Consider the following 26,246-nt stretch of genomic DNA (forward strand, 5'->3'; position numbering starts at 1 on the left):
TGTTTGATCTTTCTTTTTTAAGATAATACTTCCAATCTAAGTATTACTGTAATTAGTCATCCTTGACTACCCAGTCCAAATGATCTGTATGCCCTTTTATATTGGGAAAGAGGATGCAGTCTTGGACACAAACTCAAAGAGAAGTTCTGATTCATGATCTGGATTCAGAATGAGACAATATAGTTTGTTTTAACAGTGCTTTTCAAATTTTATACATGAGAGTTTACCTAGTCATCTTCTTTCTTGATGTTATTAGTTTGTTTCTCTGGGATTGGTTTGTTGGTTTGGTGGGGAGTGAGCAGGTATGCTGAGGAAGATTGTGGGAATTGGGGATCACACTGGGAAGAGATTTGTCTACAGTTCCTTACTGGTATCACTTGCTTGGTATTTGATTCATGTTTTGTTTACATGCACAGTTAGTATTTCAGAGATGTGTGGTAATTGCTGGCATAATGCACAAAAGATGAAGCACTCTCTCTATTGGAAGAGCGTACTGTGTGTATGGATTGGGGATTTAATAGAGCTGCTTCCTGTCAGCTGGCATAAAACTGACCCAGTGAGGACATGTTAAAAATTATGGCGACGAGATGAAGAGGAAGTGGCAGGAACCAAACAGTACTGCGCTTGCTCTCCTTCCTACCTGTTTGAAATGTACCTTCAAACAGTGACAGTATCAGCTAAGACATTGGTGTCATTGAGCCTTCTTATTATTGTGAAGGAATTCATATTAATATGTATACTCCATACATTGTCCTTTCCATCAAATTTAATTTTTGACAAGTGTGAGCATGCCTGTCTTATGCTGATACTTTTTTCCTGTCTTCTTTCTTTCTCTCTCTTTTCTCTCCTTTTGGTTCACTGTGTTCACTGACGGGTGGATTACTCATAGAACCTTCTCCACTATAATTTATGTTTATCTGAAAATAGGAACTGCAGTTCTTCAGTAATAATAAACTCCTCTATCTAAACAGTCTCTATTTCAATTCACTGCCTTCATTTTCTTCATGTCCTGTCATTTTTTTCATTTGCTGCTGCTGTTAATCTGACATCCTTTGCTCCAAAAAAAAATGTGTTTTATTTACAGGGCACAGCATTTGGAAGTGCTCCTGTACCTTCTCGCAGGCAATTATGTGAGTCTCTTAAATTCCGCTCTGTGTTGTAAAGATGACTATGTGTTCATGTGCTGTAGCATGGCATGCCAAACTAGAGTTAATGCCCTGAGGTCAATATTCAACCGCTGGTGTTGTATATTGCCTGTAATGTGTGTGTAGCTAACAGCTTCTATTGACCCCTTTTTTATTTCTTTGTTGGGTTTTGTTTAACACATCATGAAATGGGGCTGTGCTGTGCACTATAGACTTGCAAGAAGGGAAGAAAATACCATAATGACTCAAAGTCTGGAGGGGAATAAGAATGATGTTATCAGTTCACGTGTGCAACATAGTAGAGAGTAGCATTGTTAAAACTGAAGAATCTCTTTTTCCTATTGTTCAAATTAATGTCTCCATTTCACAGACAAAAAAAAATAAATCTGGACCTCAAGAAACAAAGAAATGGAAAATCAAACAATGTGGTGTAAGGCAAGCATTACTGAGACCAGTTGTATTCCTTATAGGACTTTCCTTCTAATTAATTTGAAGAACAAGTCCATCCGCTGAGTTGGGGAGAAAAGGGAACTTCTAGAAAGGGATCTCATTCTTTTTTTTTTTTCTTAAATCCATTGGAATTATTGACAATGAATAATTTTTCTTTTAAATTTAAATAAATTCCCCTTGTCATCCACCAAAACCCCAAGAAATCACGAACAAAATGTGCTATATATTTTCTAAAAGAAAAAAAAAAAAGAGAAAGGCTTGCATTCTAATTCCAGATGTTCGTTCTCTCTGCTGCATTAACAGTGTTTGTGTGTGAGTGTGTATATTGAATATATAGATCCTCAGAATACCATCAGACTTTGAGATGAGGACTTTCTTACATTCCTTGAGTTATTTCTGTCTTTCTCCTCCTACCTTGAGTTAATGTCCATCCTAAAGACATTGGTGTCTTCCATATGCATATAATGAGCTACAGCCATGCACTGCATTATTATGATTGCTGTGCACTGCATCACACCGCTGAATGTCAAACAGATTCATTATAATATAACATTACAGGCTTATTCATAAATACAGTGCAGTTTGACTGATGCTTCATTGTTGGCAGTCTTGAAACATGTTGCTTGCGTAAATTCACTGGTGCTGCTCTTGTGTATTCCTAGGAAAACATATGGCGTTTGTCTATGAGTGTGGGTCTTGCAAAAGTAACAAAAAATATGGTCTGTATATGACTGTCCTTTCTTTTGTGCAATTATCTAAGATGTTCCTATCTGGGTATTCCTGGGTATATCTAAGGGAGGAAAAAAGTGCCAAGATGTAACAACCTTCATGAAATATAATTGTGCTCCTATTACAGTTATTTAAGGTATGGTGGAAAGAATTAATATTCTCATTGTGTCCTTCAGAAAAACAATGCTGAAGTTATTTTTCATCCATTATGTATGTCACTTAGCAGTCTGCTGAAATGAAAATTTAAATTTCTGGCTGGCTTACTCACATTTAAATTAGTCCTGCTACTGATTTATATGATTAATAACCTCAGTGAAGACTTTGGAAACACACTGAAACAGTAACATGCTTTAACATGCTTAGTTATAAATAACCAGCATGTTCACTGTTGACAACTTCCTTCCTTGTATGGAGCTCCTGTTTGAGGTGAATGATGAAGTGTCGCTGAATGAAGTGTCTGGGATTTGAACATAAGGGAAGGTGTGGGAAGCGCAGAAAATGTTTTATCTGGCAAAGATGGGTTAAAATTTGTGTAACAAAATGAAGATGCAGAGCTCTGAAATACACAGAGTAGTGGATAAATGGTTGGGTTAAATATGTGGATGTGTAGGCTGGAAGAAGTGGTCAGAATTTCCACTCTCTCTTGATGAAATAAAAGTAAACATTGCTGAAAGGGTGAGTTGTGAGAAGTAAGTTTAAAGCAGCGTATATAGAATGTGTCAATGGCTTAACTGTGAAGCAAAAGGAAACAAAGAACCCTACGTGAATAAGGGAACTCATAATATCCAGGTGAATTATTTCAGCCAGCTGTTTCCTTTGGTTATGTGTTCTGGTAGGCAAAGATTATGTGGAACAACGAATGTGTTGGGGTAAAGTTCTAACAGGAAGCTAAAATTAGAGCTTGAACATCCTGAGCTTGTCTTCTAGTCATTGGGGATAACTGCTCTGGTCCTTGCAAAGCACTGGATGTTATTGTTCATGTACCAAAATGGGAAACGAGGATGTGTGGTAATCCAGAGCAGCAGTGCTACTGAATGAGTGTCATGTCCTATTACACAGAAACTGAAAGGTAGCAGGAATCTTTTCTTCCAGGTGGTGTGACCGGTGATCCTACAGTAACTCTACTGCAATGGAAGAGGCAAGAATAATCTGATCTCAGTTCACGCGAGATGTTTTAGACTACAGGGCACTTGTGGCTGCTTCACCTCCAGAGTGAGCAGGGGGAGCTCGGTGGTGTTGGAAGTCACTGGGAAGTCACCTCTGGGCATCCAAAGCTGTCAAAGACATTGAGTGGTGTCTGTGCCAGTGCTGTGTTATGACATTTCCTCTAGGGGCTCAGGCTCCAGAGGAGCTGCTGGTGAAATGTGGCAAAGCAGTGAGTGGTTGAGACTAAGATGCTGTTTATGAACCATTTTAAAATAAATATCTTCTATTCATGGGACATTTTAACACTCTGGCTATAAACTCTGAGACACTGGGTGTAATGATAGCTAATATATTACAATATGGAAGTTAAGAGTCCTTTCCACAAGATAAAAACGTGCCTTGTGAATTTGAATAAATTGCAACTTTGTTTCTGTTTTACAATAAAGGCACCACCAGGAGTGGGAAAAAAAGAAATGGACAATTCAAACTAACAAAAAATATGAGAGCATCTGTAATTAGCGACAAAATAAGATCCAAGGACAGAGGATAAACTGAATGGGGAGTCCAAGGTCAATATAGATGTCATTAGAAGTCTAACGATAGCTGTATGACAGAGCTTTGGTCATTGGAGTACTGCTGACCTAAAGGCAAAACACAGATTTACAAAATACAGTTATGACTAAACAAAATGTTGTATCAAAACAAAATGCAGCTGCAGATTTTTTGGCAGAATTGCACTATAATTGCCTTAGGGAGAAGAGAGCACTCATGTTTTCTCCTGTTGCTTGTTCATCACATGGAGTGGAAGCACAAAGTGAAATACATGAAGTAGGGTAAACGCCACAGTTCTCAAAACACACATGTTCATTGCAAGATTTCCTTCCATCTGCACCCTTGTCCTGCAAAGGTACATGTTAGAGTCAGGGTTGTAGGTTTATATCCTGTGTTAAAGCATAGTGGATCTTGCACCGGATGACGAAGCTTTAACATTTTCCTATCTGTGGTCCTTTTTTGTAAGGACTTTATTCCAAATATTTTTCCTTATTTGACCTGAAATGTCCTCAAACTGAAAGTAATTACTAATTGAATGTGATAGTGGTAGTAGGTTTTTAAAGAATATATTATAATTTACATGTAATTTGGGAAATGAAAAATGCTCACTGGTTTTGATTAGCACTCTTTAGAAGAAGAAATCAATGGGAAAAAATATCACAGAAAGAGCCTTGCTCTAATAGATGTTCCTGAAACAGAGTGGGAAGGCAACAAAAATCAATACAGTTATGTGGTACCTGACAATCAACTGTACAGACAGAAAAAAAAATGGATCAGATGCTTGAAATAGCTGTATAATATCCAAAGAATTTTGTACCATCTAGTGATAAGGAAAGCGCCAGAATAGAATGCAGCTAAACTAACCTTCTAGGCTTGGAATTTCATACAATGAAAAATTAAAAATAAACCAACCTAATATCGAAATTAAGGGATTCTTAGTTGGTTCATAAATGGCACTTTAATGTTGCAATCTCACAAAGTTTAATTACTTGGGAGAAATATAAACATGTCAGATTTTTAAATTGTGGTGATTTTAATTACAGCAGAAAATATGTAGAACTGAAATGATGAGAGTTAAGTTCCTAGTGTAGACAATTGTATGTGTCGACTGTAAGTTTTTGCAAAGCGCTAGAAAGCTTCCTTGGTCAAACAAAAAGACAAAACAAAAGACAAGACAAAATAAGATAAAATGCTGAGAAGTTAACTATTTTTTTGATTCATGGTGCATTGCAGAGGAAGAAAGATTTTTCAATGGGGTGGTTTTCTGATAAAGAGTAAAACCCAAGGTGGTTGTGGTAAATGTATAAGTTGTGAATGAAAAGATTTAAGATGATTTATGTCAGAATTTTAGCGAAATTCATAGTGAATAGGCTAGCATACTAGTGAAAATAGAGTCTCTTAGGAAAAACTACTGGCAGTCATTTTCTTGTAGACTTGATCAAAATATATGGAGCTGTGATGTAAGTAGTAGTTTGGATAAAAGGATGCTTTATAAAAGCATATTAAAAATACCTGCATGTTTGTAAAGTCATAGCGTGGTAATAAAGGTTTATCTATCAGAATTCTCTTCTATGTAGGTTAAAAATTGTAAGCATAGGAAAATAGGTCAGTGTATTTTGAGATTTATGAGGAGGTTTTACCCTCACAGAAGGGTGCAAAGCTCTCCTTCCAACCATGGGCCAGATGTGAGTTCTCCAGACTGAACATCTGACTAAGAAAATGCTGTAGAACATTAAGTTCAGATATATGCAGCTAGGATGTCCACAGATTCCATTGCTGTTTGGCTAGAGCATAGAACTGTATCTGACTAATTGTAAAAAAACTTCCAGTCAGGTTTTAATGGAAGTAATTCACTTTCAAGAAAATTAAACAACAGTATTAGAAATAAATTATGTAAATAGTAATAATCCTTAGTATCTATTGGTTTGGTTTTGGCTCATAATTCTTTATTGCACTGTTTGAAAAAAACGCCTGATCTGACAGTCAACTGCTAAATTCGATTTAAAAATTCATCAGAAAATTATCTATTTAACTGAATAAGCTTTTCATCAGGTTTTTTAACTCAGTAATATGTTCTTGGTGATTTAGGCTTACTGTAATGTAATCAAAAGTTATAGCCCTATTAACTCCACTGAATGTAAGATCATACTCTGCTTTGGCAAAATGAGAAAATATATATTCTGAGAATTGTTTTATTAATATATTATTATTTTTAAGTCTTTAATTTGTGGGAGAGAATTCTAATTCTTTTAACAGCAGCTTCTGCTTTCATTCCTGTTTCCATGGAAACAAACATTAGCACAATGAAAATTTTTAAAAAGTGATTATTTTAAAACATTGACGACTGGAGATTTCATTTAGCAAATTTGGAACCCACTCATAAAAATCATAGAACTTACATAGAAGATGTAAAATAGAAATAGGAAGTTTTTATGTGATAGCTTAACATGTGGTTTTTATTTGCCTTTGTTTCTTCATTCCATGATTGGAAAGAAGGATAATTTTGTTATTCATCGGTTCATGCTTGATGAGGGAGAGTAGAATTTATTGGACTACAATGTACAGTGGTGCGTTAAAAGCCAGTTTGGTTTGCATACTTCATCTGACTATGGAAAAAGAAAACAAATACGTTGTTGTTGTCTTTCTGTGGCATTCTTGGCTGTCTTATCACTGAACATGCAAAAAATACCATAGTCATAATTTGATTAAAAATCAGATACTGTGTCCTCTTTAAATAGAATAGCCCTTAAAAAAATTAGTATTTCATCTTCCAAATAAATAGTCTATCAGGGCGAGACTCACTAAATTCAGGCATAATCACTTCTTCTTGTCATGCTTTGAATTCATGGACTTGATTACACCTCAATCAAGGAAAAGTAGAGTATGGAAGCCATGAGCTTGAAGAATTGTTTTCTGGTTTTTGTCTTTGCTTTTGCTGCCATTTATAGTGTGTAAAAATGAGATGCATTGTTTTGCACTTATTTTGAAAGTTAAAAGATGGAAACTGAGGTAATCTATTGAAATTAGGTAGGCTCTTGCTGAATAAATTTTAAACCACTAGGAGATTCTAAAAAGAAAGCATTCTCTGGGCTTCTTGAGCTGCCTCAAGTTCCTGTAATTGAATGTTTCTGAAAATTTTCCCTTCAAAACCTCTATAAAATATCGTTCATTAGTAAAAATGTATTTTGAAGTAATTTCTGTATGAAACCCTTTAATATTTTGGGGGTTTGTAAACTCTCTCTTCCCATGAAAATTAGCAGAAATGGCAGTTTCTAACAGATGACGTTTACATGCTAAGGGGTTTTTTTTTCATTTTTATTAGTAATTTCTGTGGTTGCCCTGTTTGTGGTCAATACAAAATGGAAGAAAGTCTGTAGGATCTCTTCCCCTCTAGGATCTCAGAGAAAAATATGTAATTAAAATAACTCCTTTCCTGAAGACTGAGCTTTATATTTTCTACAGAAATTCATTAAACTTGTCCATGAACAGGGAATTGACAATTCCTTATCTCTAGTGCTGGAATTTGTGTCTGTCACCAACAGAAGGCAGTGAAGGATAATGTCCAGAAACCCCTTCCAGCCAAGGCTTCTCTGACTCTCTAATTTGGGAAGCGCTTCTGTGGATGGAAAGAAGGGAAAAAATGCGCAGTCTCTGAAGCTGCATCTTTCTTTCAAGTTTATATTCTGTTTTCCAATTCATGTGCAGTTAATCTAAGAAACTTTAGCTACTAAACCTGGTAATTTATCTTTTTAAGTGGCTAATGATTGCTTTCAAGTTTTCCAAATGAGATTGACTTTTCCAAGTGGTGGTGCATTTTTTAATTCTAAAAATAAGGTTAACACAGTAAATAATTCTTCAATTAAAGTAATATTTAATTTTAGGCCTAACAAAATATTTCTGATTGATCTGATCACTTTAAGTCAGGCATCAAACTGAAGAGTCCCTTATTCGCTTAACTGAATTTTGAGTAATGAAATTGAATCGTCGATAGATCTCCTTCAGGAGTAAACTCAGAGTTTCATTTATTCTGAATAAATTACATCTCAAAGTAATCCTATTTCTGATTAGTCAATTATCTAAAATCTGACAGTGATTTTTTTTTTCTTTTTTTTTTTAGATCTATATTTGAACTGCAATGACTTGTCAGTGTAGCCATATGATAACTTATGCTTTGTCGGTGGAGTAATTTCCATCATTCAGTGCTTCCCCTTTGCCCACTGTAATAGCACTGCTGTTCCTGGACTTTTCCACACACACAGAAAAATCCTTCCCTTTCCCCAGTGACCATCTACTGTGCTACAATAATAGTGATATGTACTTTCAGATTGCCTATTGATAAATTTTTCCTACTACCTGCTTAGTTGTTCATTTTTTTGTAAATATTCTGTTGATCACATAGTTATCAGATGTTTATATAAGAAAAGAGTCAGGAAAATGAAGAAAAATTACTTGCTTTATGTCATTAATGAGAGTAATAGGGTAGAAGAGTACATAGCAATTCAAAATAAGGCTTCCAGTGAAAGAAACTGATAGAGAAAGGATGTGATAGAATGAATGTGAACAGTGAACATTCATCTCAGAAAATGTGAAACCTGCAGCTAAAAGACTTTCTCAGGACCTTTGAGTGTCGGAGACTTCATGGCTTCAGATACCAGTCTTCTCATTGATGCTGGAGCAGACTTGAGCAAAGCAGTCTCAGGCAGAATTAAAACTAAGGAACATATTTACCCATGTTTTTCTGATTTAGAGTATGTGCAGTCATGAAAAAAAGTTATTCCAAGATGTGAGGAGTTACAAAATCATTTTATGATGACTTACAGGCTAGACACTTGTATTTTAGTTACCTTGGGTGACATTCAGCACTTAAAATTATGGAGACTGCATTTGCTTTTTTGATTAATCATTGTAATGGATAGTGCTTTTCTTTCATATGTAGTCAAATGAAAAACTGTTGTATTCTTTGTTTCGGTCAGTAGTTCTGTCTTCAGAGTATTAATGAAATTTGGGACTGCTGAAGATGGTTATTTAAATTACTGAAAGGCTTAACAGGCAAGTCAGTATTAAAAAGTTCCCAAGCCATTGCCATTAGCTTGCATTAAATGCAGTGGGGAAATTCTGTGGAACTACACTTCCTGCCACACTGCTGTTTGTTGCATATGTGACCAGAGATATCATGAATGTGTTTTGCTTGGCATTGCTACAGATGTGTATAGGCTGAATAATAAACAATGGCATTTGTTATTCTTCTGATACAGCTATTGAACCATTTAACAGTTTTCTGTATTGTATTTAAATCAATTGAATAGATTAAAAAAGCACTGCCTTTAATCAACATAGCATGACTTTTTGTCCCAGATTTCCCTTCTGAGATTTTGCAAGTGTTATTATTGCAATCTCTTTTGCATTTTATTAGTAGTGGAAAAAGCAAACCAACAGACATTTTGCTTCAGATGGTTAAAGAGAGTTAAATGTTGGAGTAAAAATATTCACCATTTCTCTGTGTCATACAAGCATGTATGAATGCACCCTTTTGCTGTTCTCTTCCTCACAGACAAGAGACAGTCTGTACCTTTCTAGAGAGAAGCTAGACAAACGATCCACTCTGTTGTTTTCCCATAAACACCATGGATTTTATATGCTTCGTAGACCATTAATTAGAATTACTTTTTTTTTAATGTGATGGAGCAAGACATTGCTAATGCTGGAATTATCTATGGGTATTTATCAAGTTCATCCATACAAACTGTAAATACAATTAATGTGGTATGGTTTGCTAAAAATAAACATTTGGCATCATACAGTTTTAAGTAGCATAATATATAATACTTTCAATATCACCTCAATTTATTCCTTGTCCAGTTATTTTTCTAAGAAGATTTGCCTCCTTTTCATCCATTCATTTCTAACATCTGCAAAGTATCTTCTGCTTTGCTTTCATAGAAAATTCAATTCATTATTGTCATTTGGTCATGCTGCTGAAGTTCAAACACACAGGAAAAGAATGAGAGGCTTTTATATGCCTTGTTAGAGTCATCTATTGTTGGGAAATAAATATCTGCTGAATGTTTTCTGGAAACTATTTCAAGCATTTGTTATAAGAAAATACAATAAAAGCAGTATAGAAAACCTCGTTAAGCTTTTCTATAAAGCAATAATAATTTTTACATTCCTTCTCTTCAACATGCTAATAATTGCCTCTTTGGTTGTTAGAATAGCATATTATATGAATTTTGCTTCTTCCAGAATTTTATTTAAAAAATAAGTAATATTGTTGACATTTCCCTGTATATCAGGTCTTTGGGGTTTTAAAAGACCAAAGAAAAGAGACGTAAAAATGAACATAGTAAAAGTGAACTCTACCATAGATAATAAAGATACATGGGGGTTTTACTACTTACTTTAAAATTACATGTTTTGGCAGTGAAAAATCTTATCCTCTGTACTAACAGTATAGCTGAAGAAACCCACTGGTAATTCCCAAGTGGAAAGAATTGTTCAGTTTCCCTTGTGGAGTCTGTCATACCTCTACCACAGTCTCCTGCCAGCTCTCTGGGAATGACTCTGGACCTAGGCTAGCAAACCAGAAAGTAGAAATGCTCCATGACTTTTATTGTGTAAGTTATAAAGGTCCCCTGTCCTTCTCTAGCAAAAGGATGCAGTATGCCATGGTTTTAGAGGTAAGAACCATAAGAGTAACAGAGTAACAGAGACCATTATTGGTTAGGCTAGTGAGTATATGCATGAAGTTGGCCTCATGCTAGCATTGACTATTTTACTCATCGGATTATCATCATTACCCCTGGGCTGCTTATATTTAGTTTTTATATGTAGGCTCAGACATTGAAATTTCGGGATCAGGCACTTAAGCTAACTGAAGCATGACTCCAAACAAGCAAAATGCCATCATGCATGCAGAGGTGTTTTGGAGGCAAGCAGAGGCAGTGGTACAAAGGTGTGATTCACTAGCTAGACACAGAAACAGTCCAGAAGCATGAGTTCATGTCCTTGTGTATTTCTCCCAGGAAGACCAAGGCTGGATCAGCTTGCACTTGTCATGGGTTTATGTACAGAACAATCCCTACTGTTCCAGCGTCACCATGTGTCCCTGCCTGCTTCTGGGCTGTCCTTTGAACACAACCAGTTCTTGCTGGCTGTATTGTATCTCTTATAACATCAAAAATAGTTCCTGGTGTGAAAAGCCTTATTATTCTATTTATTCATAGTGGTTTTTTCAAAAAGAAATAAAAATCTGTGGAGGTTGAGAAAAGAGACAATACTACTGTGGGATCAACTTGCTCTGTACTTGTCGGTAGGCATGGTTTTGTAACCCTCACATGCTTACAGTTTGTGTCTGAATTTCCACTCTGAGCTAATGCTTTTGTAGATAAAACTTTGACAGAGATGTTCAGTGTGTTGTGATTTTTTTTCACTGGGGCTTGGAGAGATTTTGAAGTTCAAATTTATTTGGGTTTTGGCTAATTTGGCCATGTGCAGCTACTCGCTCCTACCTGAATGAATTATAATCAGTATAATATAAGCTATTTCTAATATTCATTAGAAAGGGTTAAGGAGTCTTCCCATGAAAAAAACACAAGTTGAGGCCAAACAGTTTTGGTTTTTTTCTTTCATTTTTTGCTGGTGTCCAGGGCTGGTCTTGAGAAGGCAGAGTTCCCAGGTGATAAGCTCTGAGCTTGCATGGAGATCTCTGTCACTTCGCCTTGTTTGGTTGCCCTCAACTGTGGCATGTATGGTGGTGTCTGCACATGGATGATGGTCTTGCCTACCGGTTTGTGATTGTATTAGTTTTACTTGCAGTCTAGCTGTTAGTTTAGCTTCATTGACTGTGTGAACCCTTTCTTGGGCAATGAGCAGTGAGCATATACTGACTGGATTCACCTAAAGATTTCTGTCGGTCTGTTCACATTCCTTGGCTGGAAAATTTCAAAGAATGACAATTATTTGGACTATACAAAAGATTATAAAGCTGGGCCTGCTTTCACATAACTGTAAACCCCTTTAGTTTTGTCTTTCAGCTGCAGTGATTGTTTGTAAGTTGAAAATTTTATCTAACCTTATGAAACAAGAGTCACTTACGTAAGCTGTTTGAATTAAAACAAAGCCTAGGTATGGCTGTCCTTTAACATAACATGAAAGACAGCTCATAATCCCCCCATTCTTCTTTTGGTCTTCTTTTGTCTCACATGGCAGGAGTTAATGATTCAGGTGTGTGAATAGGAGAAAGTGAGACTTTTCCTGTGTAGGACTAAATGGTTCTGTGTTCTTGGAGCAAGGTGGTTCTTGCCACAGCAAGGTGGCTGTTCTCTTGCCTCAGCACTAACCACACAGCAAGAGGATCAGGGCATTTAGGCACTTCATGTTACAGTGAAGGAGTTTTATTAATTTATAAAACACTTAAAAAACCTTGGAAGATCTCACATCCAGCTGTGAAACTTGCCAGCAAGTTGCAGAGTCAAATGTTCTGTTAGGAGTAACAGAGCTGTTGCTTTCCTGAAAGCTTTGAGGATGCAATAATTTCATTTAGCTGACCAGGTCAAGTATGAGCATGGGTCTCACAATTTGAAAAATTATTTCTCTACTCATCTTTGTGAAGTAGAATCTGTCTTTGGATGCAAAGACAGTATCTTTTATTATTTATTGAGTATGATATTAAATATTATGTTTATGGTACTATAAATACTTCAGATATTTTTAAATGAATTGTCAAACACAAGACTAAAGCAGGAATCACATCTGGACATTTTACAGTTCACTTTTACTTCAGTGCTAAAATTTAAATGCAATTTGTGCAATAAGTCATATGGAATGAAACAATAATGTGGAAAATACCCTGCAGTATTAATTTGTCTGCAAATTAATTTGAAGGAAAATTACTGAGTCTGAGTACTTCTGTGTGCCAAACGTGTGTTTCATGGCCGTAAGCACAGGATGCCTCACTCCAGATTCAGCATTCACTTTTACACTGAGCTATTACAAAAGCAACCACTGCAGGAAGATGGTTTTTTTTCCTAATGGATTTATAATGACATGGAACAAGCATTCCCTAAAAATACCTAACTAAACAATTACAGGATGAGGTGCTATATTGTTGCAGTTTATTAGGTATACTGTTTAAGCAGTTGCCCTGATTCTGAATTAGGTGGAAAATAAAGACAAATATGAAGTAATTCTTCATATTGCTTATTTAGTAACAAACTATTTGAAGACTGATTTGGAATTCCTTTTCCTTTGAAAAACAACAGGCGTAAGGCAATTCAAATACCGTAATTTATCTTTGATGGATGATGTATTTAAAGCAGCTCAAAGCAAATAATTTGAGCATGTAGCAATTAACATTCTGATCCCACTAAGGGAGCTGCATATGCTGACCCTCACCATCCAAATGTGGCTCTTAGCAGGTATGAGGTCTAGTGCTAGCTTCAGCTGCAAAGGGAAGTTACTGCACTTTCCTGTGCTGATTTGAAGTGAAATGCCAAATGAATCTACAAAGCTGTTTCTAGCCCATCCAGATTAAGGTAGCCAAGTCTTGTGCTGCAAAAAAATCCACAAGCCTTTGGAAAGACATGAAAGGAGTCATGACTCAGTGACATGTCAAGCCTTGTCCTTCCTTAGTCTAAATAATATGAACTGAGTATTACCTAAACCATGATCTGTGTAAGTCCTTGTCGTTGCTGATGATGTGGAGTCCCACCACAGGTACCTTGTGTTTCCCCTATTCTGTTTTTATTAATGTTTGGTGGAGAAGCATCAGTGGCAGCAGAGGGACTCTGCTGATTCCTTGAATGATTTCCTTGAGGACAGTACAGCTGTAGTACAAGTTTGTGGTGCAGAATGGCCTTTTGGCTCCCCTGGAATCAGCCACTGCCAAGGAAACAATGCAGGTCCCATCAGGTAAACAGAATAGTTCACAATCAGATCTCTGAAGTAAAACACAAAATGCATCATGTAGTTTGATGCTCCCGGTTGAAATCAGCGATAAGAATGCAAATCTGTAAAACCAGACGGAGTTGTTACAATCCCATTTCCAACACATACTTTGCAAAAGCTCCAGGGTGATTCACATTACAAAATTTTGCATGCTGGTTTCACCTTGAGATCCTGATGTCAAAAGTATTAAATGCTTATTTGTGCTTCAAGCAAACATTAAGAGCTTTTTTCAGACTTAGCTTAAATTTTCCTTATTATTTTTTATCGGGTAGCCTTGGAGATTTTAATTTTGCTTTGAGTTTTGTCTGGTCATTGTCCATTTAAGTGAATAGAATTATAAACTATAAATTTCTCAATGAGAAAATTTAAGCGCTTCACTTTGTTGCTTTACCTGCACAGGGGAATGCTGATCCACTGGTATCAATGATTTCAGTATTTGGTCCATTGACATTAATGGTTTTAGCTCTACCAGCATTTTAAGTTTTGGGGAATTGTTTATTTTTGCTTTTTTTTGCCAGTTAAATTTTTTCCTTGGTTGTTTGCATCTGTGGGGGTAATTTTGAAATGCTTGACGTTTATAAACATATATTTCACAGTTTTGAAGTTACCTATCTTCTTAAGACCAACTGTGGCTCATAATAGGTAGCGTGATTAGACATGGTTATCTTCCCATAATTTGGGATAGCTTATGATTTTAATTAAATTATGATGTATAGGATTGCTATTAGTACACAGTTTACGCAATGACAGCATTGGGCAAGGACTGTTCTCTACCCAGATCAGTGAATTGCTAAATTGAAGGAGAGATACAAGTATTCTTGTCCTGATATAGTTGAAGAGCTTCACCAAATCCTATATTAAGTAAATAATTCCTTTGAAGTATGAAGAGTAACACATTTAAAATAATGTAACAGATATAATTATATTCGAGTCTTCACACCTTCAGTATACCTTACTAGGTTGTGCCCAGCCCTAGATCAGGCCAAAAAGCGAGACTAGTTGTATGACTTTTTGGGAAAGTCTGTTGAGATCAGAAATAATTTTGGTAGTTTCCCACTCCCTTATAAATCACTCTATATAATCAGATGCCATTAAGCATACATTAACCTGTAGTCTTTTAACGGGATGAAAAGGGAGAAAAAAGATGAAAGACCATGTTTCATACCCTTGGTGCAGATCTGTCTGAGAAAAGAGCCCACATACGATTTGTGTGTTAGCAGTAGTCATGTCACATCATATAAACCAAAATCTTACATTGAGCATTCCAATTAAACTAATTTTATAAAGTTGACTTAAGCCTTTGGTGGAAAAAATATTTCTGTTTGTCAGTGAAGCTTAAATAATTGACCCGAGGACTGTGTTTTTCGTTTTCTTGGTAATCCAACATAACTTTCAAGCCAGAGACTTAATATTCTCAAGAAAGTTCTCCTTCTTGCTTTGACTTATTTCAAGACAAGCTTTCTGTTGTACACAGCAATGTATTAAAGAATGCAGAATGATAATATGCATAAAAATTAATGAATTTCTTTATTACTCTGTAAATAGAGTGTAAAATCTTTCCACCACATAAATATTTGTGAAATACACTTTCACCTGTAATTTTAACCTGTTTAACCCTATCAGTACCTTTGTTGCCATTGTTATAATTAGAGATCAGAGCATTGCTTGGAGGACTGTATTCTGAGATCGAGACACCAGGCAAATATCAAAACCTTAAGCAACTATTTATGCTCAACTACTACTATTCGGACTTGTCTGGATGGGTGTTAATTCCTGTGTGCAGATCTATTCTGGCTCATTGAGACCAGCACTAACTATTTGCTCACTGACTTCAAGTCATCTGATTAATTGTAACAGTTGCAGGCTGGAAATTATCTTATTCTTTTTATTTTTGTACCAAACAAAGAGCTATTACAAATCACTTTGCTTTCTTTCTTAAGTTCTTCTGTATGTCTGAGTGTAGGGCAAATCCAGCAAAATCAGCAATAGGTTGTCTGCTTAGTCACCTTCCACTTACCTCTAACAGGTCTTTTTAAGCAGTAGTATCCTCACTTTCAGGTATGCACTGTTTTTCACCTCCCCCCTGCAAAACCCAAGAAAGGGAGTACATGCATGTTTATTCAAACATAAGAGACCTCATAAACACAGTATTACTTTGACCATTCATCTATTTTCTTCCATTTGCTTTGGTTTGTTGTTTTTAATTTTATTTTATGTATTTGTTGTTTAAACCGGAAAATCCTCAAGGTATTATTTCAAGTTGTATGAAAACCTGTAAAATATCTGGGCTATACTGCTATATTGAATCCATAATGATTTAGGTTCCATTTATTTATTATAAATTACCAAATCTCTCACAGCATTCCCTTTGAGTGAAGCACACATGAGGTAGTATCTCTCAGGAGGTGATCCTGGAATAATTTGCTTATTTAAAAAGATAATGTTTGCCTTCATTCTTGTAAGAGCTATAATATGAGAAGAATATAGGGTAAAAGGCAAAAAAAAATGTTGAAGGAGCACATTTTATTGTTTTTTTTAAGCTGCCTCCGAAGAAATGGCTCTGTTTTATATTTAGAAAACCTCGGTGTCTGGGGAACATCATTATATGTGATATATGAACTTTAATACAAGAAAATTGTGGGTTCAGATACAATACAGGCATTAGGTGATACTCAGATAACATTGCTTAAGTGCTCAAAGGCTTCAAAGTCAATGCCAATCATTGAATCCTGGAGTGAACTTACTTGATAAACTGCTGGGTTCTTCATCTGTGCAAAGCAATACAGATTGCTGGCACTATTGATTTTAATCCTGAAAAACAGAAAGATGATCTCTCAGTGGAGCTTGCCCTTTTAAATAGCAATGTGAGCGTTGAAATTACACCTTTATTTAATATTAGTTCTTGAAGAGAGACTGCAAAAGAGAAGTAGCATTTATTCCCTGTTTGAATCAAGGTACTGTGTCGTAGGTGGCATCATGTTCAACAACAGGTTTTTAAGTCCATGAAAGGCTCCACAGACGCAGCAAAATTCAAATCACAACCAAAAGCTAAGAGTTTCAGATGTGCATTCATGTGTTTATGTGAGTGGAACACTAACTTGATACTTCTGAGGCAGAGAAGATGTAGTAGCAAGAGGGTGCAGTAGGATGGTGTGTAAGGAGAAAAGAGACGAGGAGATAATACGTGTTTCATTCACTATGGAGAAAAGAAGCAAATAATTACTTTATGATTGTGTGTTACTAGATATAACAGATCCTTGTAGGAGAAAGGGAAAGAATATCTGGGAAGCATTTACTCCAGTCATTTATTAAAAGGGTCAACGAACTATGCGCATATGGTTTTACACACAGGCAGCACCCATGATGAAACTATTCCTAAGGCATGTTGGTTCTCACTGAAGATATTTTTGATAGTGAGCTTAGTAAGGATAATGAACTTCTTCAATTATAGAAGATAATAATTTCTGGGAAGATTTCTTTGAATACTGATCATCTTCTAGTGCTAGGTGTACCTGTTTAATGACTTTTGTTGTAGGTGCTGCAGGAGGATAGTAAGTGTCATCCAGGATATACAGTCACCAACAGTGTATTACAGTAAATTCCTCTGTGTTATTCAGGTAGTTCTTTAAAAATGTGATCTGTTTCCTTATAGGTGAATGTAGTACTTCCAGGACCAGAAGTACTCAATATTAATTGTGTGTTTATTTCCATAAGAGTACATAATTTGCAGGTTTTAGATTGAGCTGTAGGGTGACAAAAAACTAAATAGCACCTGAAGTTTCATTATTTTTCATCACCACCAAATTTTCGTTTGTACAGCTGGGGGTTAAATATGGATTTTGATTTCCATTTTGTAGTAGCTTTTATCAGTTCTCAGCTGGTGAATGCAGCAAGTGCTCTTAATTGGAAAAGGATGTTTTGTTCTAGGCTGATCAGGGTAACATGATTTGTACTTCTCCCTTTCACAGAGGAATTCCTGTGAAGGATTAAGCATCTCTACCAAGTTGTTAAGCCTGAAGAGTTCAGGGTATTCCTTACCCCTCAGTATTAATCCAATTAGTCTATCCGTAGCAGAGAGAGACAAATGAATAGCTGTGTGCCCTGCTCCTGCTGTGCTGTAGGATGCAGTTCTGCACCTTCGTGTGTAGACAGTGTGTGTGTGTGTGTATAAAGCATCCCTAATATTGTTTCCTTTGTTTCATGGTTTTCCTAACCCCATTATGAAAATGTCTCATCTTAGAGACTAGAATTTGAGAAGAAAGTTATTACCAGACAGGCTATAGCCTCATCGTTCGATTGCATCTGGGGAATAAAGCAAAGCACACGTGGAGGATGAGAGATAAGGTGCTGTGGAATCCAGTGGCTGGGTCAGTTCATGTGCAGAAAGAATACTGCTCATCAACGTGTTCAATTGAGCGTTAAAGTGTTAAGTGATGGTAACAGGCACTTTAATATTCACAGTGCCAGGCATTGCCTGGACACGAAGGAAGAATACGGGAGGACCAAACATTGTAGTCAGGGCCCGGAGCTGAGCTGGCTCGCTTTGAGGCTCTGTCTTCGTGCATGTGGAAGATTGTGTCTGAATCACAAAGGAGTGAGTGCAGCCCTGTATAGTTATAAAGTAATGATAATTTTGTAGTCTCTAACTTTCAGAATATTGTGGCCTTTTGGAAGAAGCTTTTCATTACTAGCAAATTTACTATAGGTGGAGGTAGTGTTAGAGATGAAAAAGGTTTGACTACAAAAATGAAATACAAAATTTGGGGATGAGATACTGCATTATAATGAACAATGAGAAACAAACTTCTCATCTTTCTTTTTTAAGTTAATTTCAACTGTAGTACCTTATCAAACAAAAGAAAGATGCTGCAATATTTTTATAAAAAATTAGAGGCCTCTTGAATTTTTACATTGGTCCGAGAGTGCCAGGACCAGGTTTCTCAGAGGCAGCACAAGGAAACAGAAGTTAACTTTTGCTGAAGTCAGTCCTGAGATACAACCAAGACAGAGGAAAGGCCAGGGAGGTGAGCTGATGGACTACCCCGTGCCAGGAGAGGGGCATGAGCTGGTTTCTGCTCCCCACACAGTGCTCTCAGAGATACAAACGGAGCCTGTGTTTGTGTCTTCTGACACAAGTTGGTTTCAGGGATGCTGCTGCCCTCACTGCTGCTTCTGGGGAGATTAGGAGCACTACCATTTCTTTTACTTCATGGTCATCAAACACTAAGTCTTTCTTGTTTTTTCTCTCCAGAAGTGGAGCTATGTGTCTTGAAACACCTGGTGTGTTTGAGACTAGAATAATCATCACTTCTGAATGTAGTGGTTTAGTTCTTCATAAGAATACAGCTGGGAAATTTTGCCTTCTGCTATTTGTGATTAATTAATCCCCAGGAATAATTTCGTGATTTTTGGTCCAACTCTTCATAAATCCATTAGTTATTTGTTTAAAATAAGAGCATGGGCTTGGAAGTACTTGATAGAATCTTTCCATAAAAAAAAACGGAACTGCCAGCTCCCTAATCAAATTCTGAATATGAACTAAATACTAAAGTGCAGTGTGTATTTCAATTTTGCAACCTGAATATTCAAGCCTTGCAGAAGTACTAACAGCTTAGCTTTTCGCCTGAAAGTCGAGAACTTTTTAGGTCAAGATTCAATTTCAAAACCACGTAATAACTTCATCATGAATGCAGAAGGTAATGTGATAAAGTAATGGTTATATTTACAAATCAATAGTTTTCAGTGACAGCATTTCTTTGATTTGTTAAAAAATCCATTGTTATCAGGATGAGTATAATAAATTTCTTATAAAATATTGAAAATACTAATTAATTACTGTAATAAATTACTTTCAAACTTACTGATAGAAGCAGTTATTGTAATGAGTTTTGCATCTTGAAATATAAATAATCCTTCCATACAGGATGAAAAAAGCCCAGAACGATAACCTTTTTGGTTGAATAGCCTTAAAAGATTATAGATATTCATGTATTCTTATACAAATAAGTCGGGAATGCAAAAGCATTCTGTACAAGATATCTATATTTCTTCATATCTTGACTACTTTTTGTGAGGGATTTAGTGACCTTTTTTATTTGGTTCCCTGTAGTTCTATCACACTCATTTTTATTGGGGTTTTGTTCCTGTTTTTGTGCAAATAATTATAGGCTCTCTAAAAGCCATCGACTGAAATAATCTAAGTTGCACCCACGATATCCAAATTACTGAATAACATTTTCTTCCCGTGCTTGCACAACGTGCGCATTAACTACCAGCACACTGTGCCTCTCGGAGGGGCAGATCACCCCCGTTAGTTCCTGCCCGTTGTCAGTAGATGTTTGCACTACAGATTGCAGATAATTGAACTTATCATTGATGTTTCTTAATGTAAACACACTGCAATTCCATTGTCTTCTTCCATTGTTCCTGTCTTGAACAACGCCGTGGGAAAGCATAAAGCAGACATTACTACTCTCTATGCTACGTTGACCAAATTCGAATAAACCCACTGCTGTAAAGTTTGATAGATCTGTATTATCTCAGACCCACAATGGAGTGTGTTTTCTAAGTATATGTCTGTTCAACAGGGTTCTTAATTTCCCCCCATCACTTTTAAAAGCAAGTTGTGGTAACCACAGGACAAAGAAGCAGGGCTGGTCATAGTAGTGCTGTTCTTCCACATATTATCAGTGTATGGCTGTTTCATTATGTGTCATCAAAAACCCTGACCTGTATCTGGTATAGTTCCCTTAGATGCAGAAGTGGGCTTTTTTATTTTTTCTTGTCTCTGGTGCCACACAGGAAGTTGGTATTTTGAATACGCCTGAGGGAAGGAAAATATTAGTAATTACAATTCTGAGCACTTATCATGTAAGTAAAATACCAAGAAAGGTAGAGACAATAATTCCAGAAGCTTACTCTTTTGAGGCTTCTTCTCATACAACTTGTAAAATCTGAAAAATTATTTCAAGTTCCAACATTTTCATCCTTAGTTTTACTAACAATGAAAGATACTTTAAAAATTACAGTTTGGACTTCAAATATTAAGACACTTAAACGCTGTTTAAGCATGTTTAGCATTTAGTTTTGATTCCAGAACTTCCCCTCTGTTTTGCTCATAGAATTTGGCCTGTCTAAGCATTTTAGAGCTAATGATAGATATTATTATATATAAATAATATTTTGTTTGTACAATTCACTTTTCAGTATTTTAAATAGGAGAGGCAGCAATATATGTCAGTGAGTTTTGATTAAAAGAGAAACAACAACAAATAGATCAATGGTTTGTTGAAAATGGAAACTACCAGTGCAGGGTGTTTAGGGCAGCTTTCAGAGACACACCAAGAGTTTACCTGCCAGTTGTCTTGGTGAGTCATTGCTCTTACTGTGAAGATATTCAGAGTAGCTTGATTTGCTGAAACCTGATTTCATTTCACTGACACACCAGTTTCACGAGTGATCAAGTACTCCTTAAGTCCCTTTGATCCACCTGATTGCTTCTTTCTTCCCTGCCAGCTCCTTTACATTATTATGAGGCATAACCACTTCAGAGGAGAAGATTTTTCAGATGTTCTGTAGGTCACGATACAGTGAAGCCATGACTTTACACACAAATATTTTGTGTACACTACATTTCTATGTCTTGGAGAGGAAAGTGAAAGCTTATCCACCAAGCTATTGACTGGCCTGTTGTGGTCCTGTCCAGCTATTTTCTCAGGCCCTAAGAGTAATTGTTTCCTAGTGATCTGTATGAAAACAGAGGGAGTCTAAACACTATAGCATTTAAAAAAAAAAAAAAAAGAAGCAAGGCTACGGGATTTGTACATGACCTACTACTGCTTTTCATTGGAAGACAGTGCTCATTTTCTGAGGAATAAACTATTCCCCATGTATATTTGAAACTGAGCTTACTGGGATGCACTACCACATTAACTCTGAGGTACTGGGTGGGACCATGCTCATCTGCTAAAATGTAGAGTTATGTTATAGCAACAAAGCATCAAAACCAGCCCCCAGGAATTAATGATGCTTTAGATACACTGTCCATCTTTTTATTCAGTTAATTCTCCCTGCTGCTTCTTATGCCGCCTTTTTAAATATGGGGCCAGTGAAGAGAGTCTCTTTTATCATCAACTTTATGAGACAGACAAAGGACCAAGAGAGAAGTATTTTGTTGGCCAAGGTTGCTTTCAGAGTTGTTAGCATTCTGCAGAAAAGCAGAGATTAAAGCATGTGGTGCAGCCTTGTAGTGTGATGTCTCAAATCAGACTCATGGTCTCACCCATTTTTTGTACTGAACATTGCTTTCTTGCATTGCCAGCATTCTCTATGGTTAATGCATGAGCCAATTCACAGATCTTTCTTCTTTTATTACTTTTTCTTTGCTAGGAATAATGTGCCCACACATCCTTAGTGCTTTGCACTGTTATGTTTCTCTTTCGATCCTAAGCAAGAAAAACAGGCTGAAATCACAATTAAATATTAATAGCTTAGAATACTGGGGCTTTGAAAATTACCCATTACTTTTATCTTGGAAAACAGAGATGTTTATTCATTAGTCACAACTCTATGAAACAGTTGTTCAATGGAACATTAATATTTTGTGGTTTTTTCTATTTGCAAGAGTAATTGTTTGACTTTTCCTTCTGGTGAAATTTTCTTTAAGTTTGTGTGTATTACATGCTAACATGGCTCTAAAACATCTTCTCACTGAAGTTATTCTTGGCCTAATTTGCTGCCTTCTTGGAGGAAGAGCTTTGCAGCAGGGTTAAAAAGGTGTTTGTGGCTGTGGGCTGCAGAGCCAAATATCCTGATCCTGGAATCCACACTATAAGAAAAACTCTGCTCCAATTACAGCTGCTTGCTTTGGAATTTTTCCTTAAACACTGATACTCTTGATAGGTCAGTGATGCTCATACTTGCACTAGCTCTCAGGTGTGATAAGGGGTATTTGTGTCCCCCTCATGAAAGAGGGACATGAGGAAAAGCATATTTTATCCTTCTACCTACAAGAAACTTTAAATACCTATCCAGTCCTGCTGTTTCTGTAGGAAATTCAAAACTTCATGTTCTTATGAGTTCTTAAAAGTAAGCAGACATCCCTGGGGCTATCTGATATATGATATAGCTAGCAGTGGAAGGCAAAGAAAAAAAAAAGAACTGTAATAAAAAATTACCTCATAACCCTGCAAAGACAGTTGATATTTTTTCGCCACAAGTGAAAAGCCAGTTCAAAAGAGAAAGTCTGCTTGAGTTAGAAAAATTGGAAAAATGCTCAAAAAGAATTATTCCTTCTCATCAAACAGATACTTTCTCATGACAGAATTGTCATTTCAGATGGTTAGATTGCTTCTCATAAGAGTTTTTGCTTGGTATAGATGCACAATTTCTTTTTTCTCACCAGGAGATAGATTATTGTTTGATGTATAATTTGGTATATAAAAAACTTGTTTAAGGATGGCATGAGTTTAAAAAAAAAAAAAAAAGGAAAATGTGTGTGAAAGATGCTAACTAAAGATCCTACCATAATGTTCTTTCAATTATAGCAGTTCATCTTTTATTCATTTGTCACCCTTGGCACTCGATTACATCAAATTCTGGTTGGAAATACAAAGAGTGGATTCCCACTCTGTTTCTTTTTTTGCTGGCTTTTTTCTGGACGCGCCTGAAGGAAGAAGCGTGAGAGCAAGCTGGTCTGAAGGTGGTGAACTTCAGAGCTCTCCACACCTATTCAGCAAATTAGTCATGCCAAGTGAAGTGACACATCTTCTGTCGTAAGGGGCAGTGTTACTCTGTGCTTTCTCTTGTTAAGGATGAGTGCTCAGGAAATGAAAAGCATATCCAGTAATTGTCTCAGTCTCATAAAGATCTTACAAGTTTCAGATTGAAGTGTCGAAATGGAGCTGGAATGCATTAGGAACTTCAATAGATGGAAGAATTTTATGGATTTGGACATTTGGTTTTCCTGGGTGATACTCTGCCTGCTTGGACAAAGGGATCAGCTGTATGGCAGGGTTGCTGTGGCTTCTGTAATGTGAGATCCTGCTGGGGCTGTACATCTGTCATGGTTTTAAAATAACACCGCTGAGCATGCTCTAAGTGTACAATATATTCTGTGTGTGCCACAGCTCATAAAACTGACAGCATCATCAAGGATGGAAATGACATTTAGTTCAAGCTCTTGGACATTGCCAGTTTCTCAAACTTTCATGTTGAAAACTCTCTGCTTAGCCATGAGGCTGAACAGAAGAATTAGCAAGATGGTACGAATCACAGTATACATATTGCCATAATTCTTGGATGATTTTCAGTAGGAAAACTAGAAGTAAAAACTTTACTATCTTTCAGAGTGTTTGCACATGCATTTTTGCAAATATGTGCCACCTATTATTCAGTAAGTGAAATCCTAGTTAGCCTTCAAAGGACTTTGCAAACCCAGATTACCTTTCTTGAAGCTCAGACATGGAAGATAAATTCTAAGAATGTGTATGTGCATATCTCAGTAAAAAAAAAAAAAAAATGAAGGTGCCCAGTATGACTTTCTAGGTCAGTAAAATAACTGAACTAATAGGAAGGCATGCTGTTGTACATAAGACCATGCAGTTTGACAGATTTAGCTGATTGTCATGTTCTGACCTCCTCTGACGAGGACATGGGGTGTGTGCATGTAAATTGAAATGTTACAGCAATTATGGAATTATTTAAAATATATATGTATGACACTTCCATCTTGCAATTGAATAATAGTATTCAGTCTTATGCTGTTTTATGATCTTCTGGAAGATACCTGCAAAAAGAAATCTTTTCACTTTTGCCAGTTAACCACTCTTGCTTTTCTTTCTGATATTATTGTTCTCTTTTTTTTATACAATTAAAGAACACAGAACTATGTAAGTTATGCATAACCATCCTTATTCTAAATGATTAATGCAAGATCAATGACCAATACAATATCAAAAAATCCTGACAAATTTTCTTAACTTAAAAACCATAAGTAGGATTTTAAACTATAGCAAAGATGAGTAAGTGTGGGAAGGGGAAACCTTTCCAGAAGGAATTACATAAATTAAGCTAAATGTTTTGAGCAAGATTGATTTTTTTTTTTTTCTTTTTGTTTTTTGTCTGCTTGGTACCCTCAGAGAGAAACATGAGACACGTTTAATTTCTAGGCAATATCTTTTTATTTACATCCACTCATTAGCACTGCAAAAAAAAAAAAAAGAAAAGACTTGTACTAGACCTGATGAAATAATTGCTGCAAGCTGCATGTTTAGACACACTGTACAAGTTAAATGTACAAAATTCACCCATTAGGATCCCTTGTGCACCCAGTTTGTCATTCACTCCCAATTAGGATTTTTCTGTAGAGCAAACAAACAAAAGTGCCTCAAGGACCAATTCTTCAAGACATTGAGTGTATGGAGAAGGCAAATGTCCCTTGCTTGAACTGAAGTCATCTCTCAGAAGTTCACACATTTGTTCAGGCTGATGTGCTGGAGTATCCTATACCCACTATAATCATTGAGGAGTTTTTGATATTTTTCTATTCTCCTCATTCTCACCACCACCATTTTATTTTTTTAATGTGTTTCCATTACATGAGATCGTTTTTCTATGGGACAGAGTTGGTTTCTTTTTATATATTTACAGGTGGTTAACTAATGGTCTACAAGCTCTAATGAACTTCTGGAGTCCATTAAAAAAAACCAACCAAACCTCAGGTTTCTCCTAAGTAGATCTGCACTAGGTCCACACCAGTGTGGAAGCTGGAAGAGATCTGTTGTCCTCCAGTTTTCCCTTTCTCCCCTGAGCAGCTTAGTATGAGACACAAGTATATTAAGTTTATAACTGCTGCTCTAGCTTAGGGTATTGAGGGTACCTAACTGCATCTTTAATGATTTTCCACGTTTTTATTGCTGAAAATTGTAAAGAATTTGTTTTAATTAACACTGATGAGTGTCTAGCCACTCTGTAAAATTCTGAGCTTCTGCAGGAAATGGTATTCAAATCCCATTCAATGTAAGGAGGTTTTGGCATATGCTGTGCTTCATATCATACTGGCAGTTTTCTTAGCCCTCTTTTCTTCAGTCAGTTGTATTTTTGATGATATAGCTTTTTTTTTCTTTTAAATTATAACAGTAGCAGTTTGGGATGGGCCAGTGATAGATATGATTCTACATGTCTGTCCTCTGGGTTGGCGGAACATGAAATATTAGATAGCATTTTGCAATTATGTTGCTGTCAAGTTTAGGTTTTATATGGTGAGAAGTGATACAGTAT

At 36.3% G+C, this 26,246-nt stretch overlaps 1 protein-coding gene across 3 annotated transcripts in view; it reads left to right on the plus strand.

The window, feature by feature from the left end:
- Positions 1-26,246, plus strand: part of CCSER1 (coiled-coil serine rich protein 1) — a 625,930-nt gene that overhangs the window by 495,440 nt on the left and 104,244 nt on the right. The window contains exon 10 of one of the 3 annotated variants that reach the window (XM_039551166.1): positions 1,085-1,130. The exons of the other annotated variants lie outside the window; for them this stretch is intronic. Coding sequence (XP_039407100.1) covers positions 1,085-1,130 — 46 coding nt within the window. The remainder of the gene's footprint in view (positions 1-1,084; positions 1,131-26,246) is intronic. 3 annotated transcript variants of the gene reach the window in all.

Source organism: Corvus cornix, chromosome 4 (genome assembly GCF_000738735.6).
Source record: "Corvus cornix cornix isolate S_Up_H32 chromosome 4, ASM73873v5, whole genome shotgun sequence".
Taxonomy (NCBI): domain Eukaryota; kingdom Metazoa; phylum Chordata; class Aves; order Passeriformes; family Corvidae; genus Corvus; species Corvus cornix.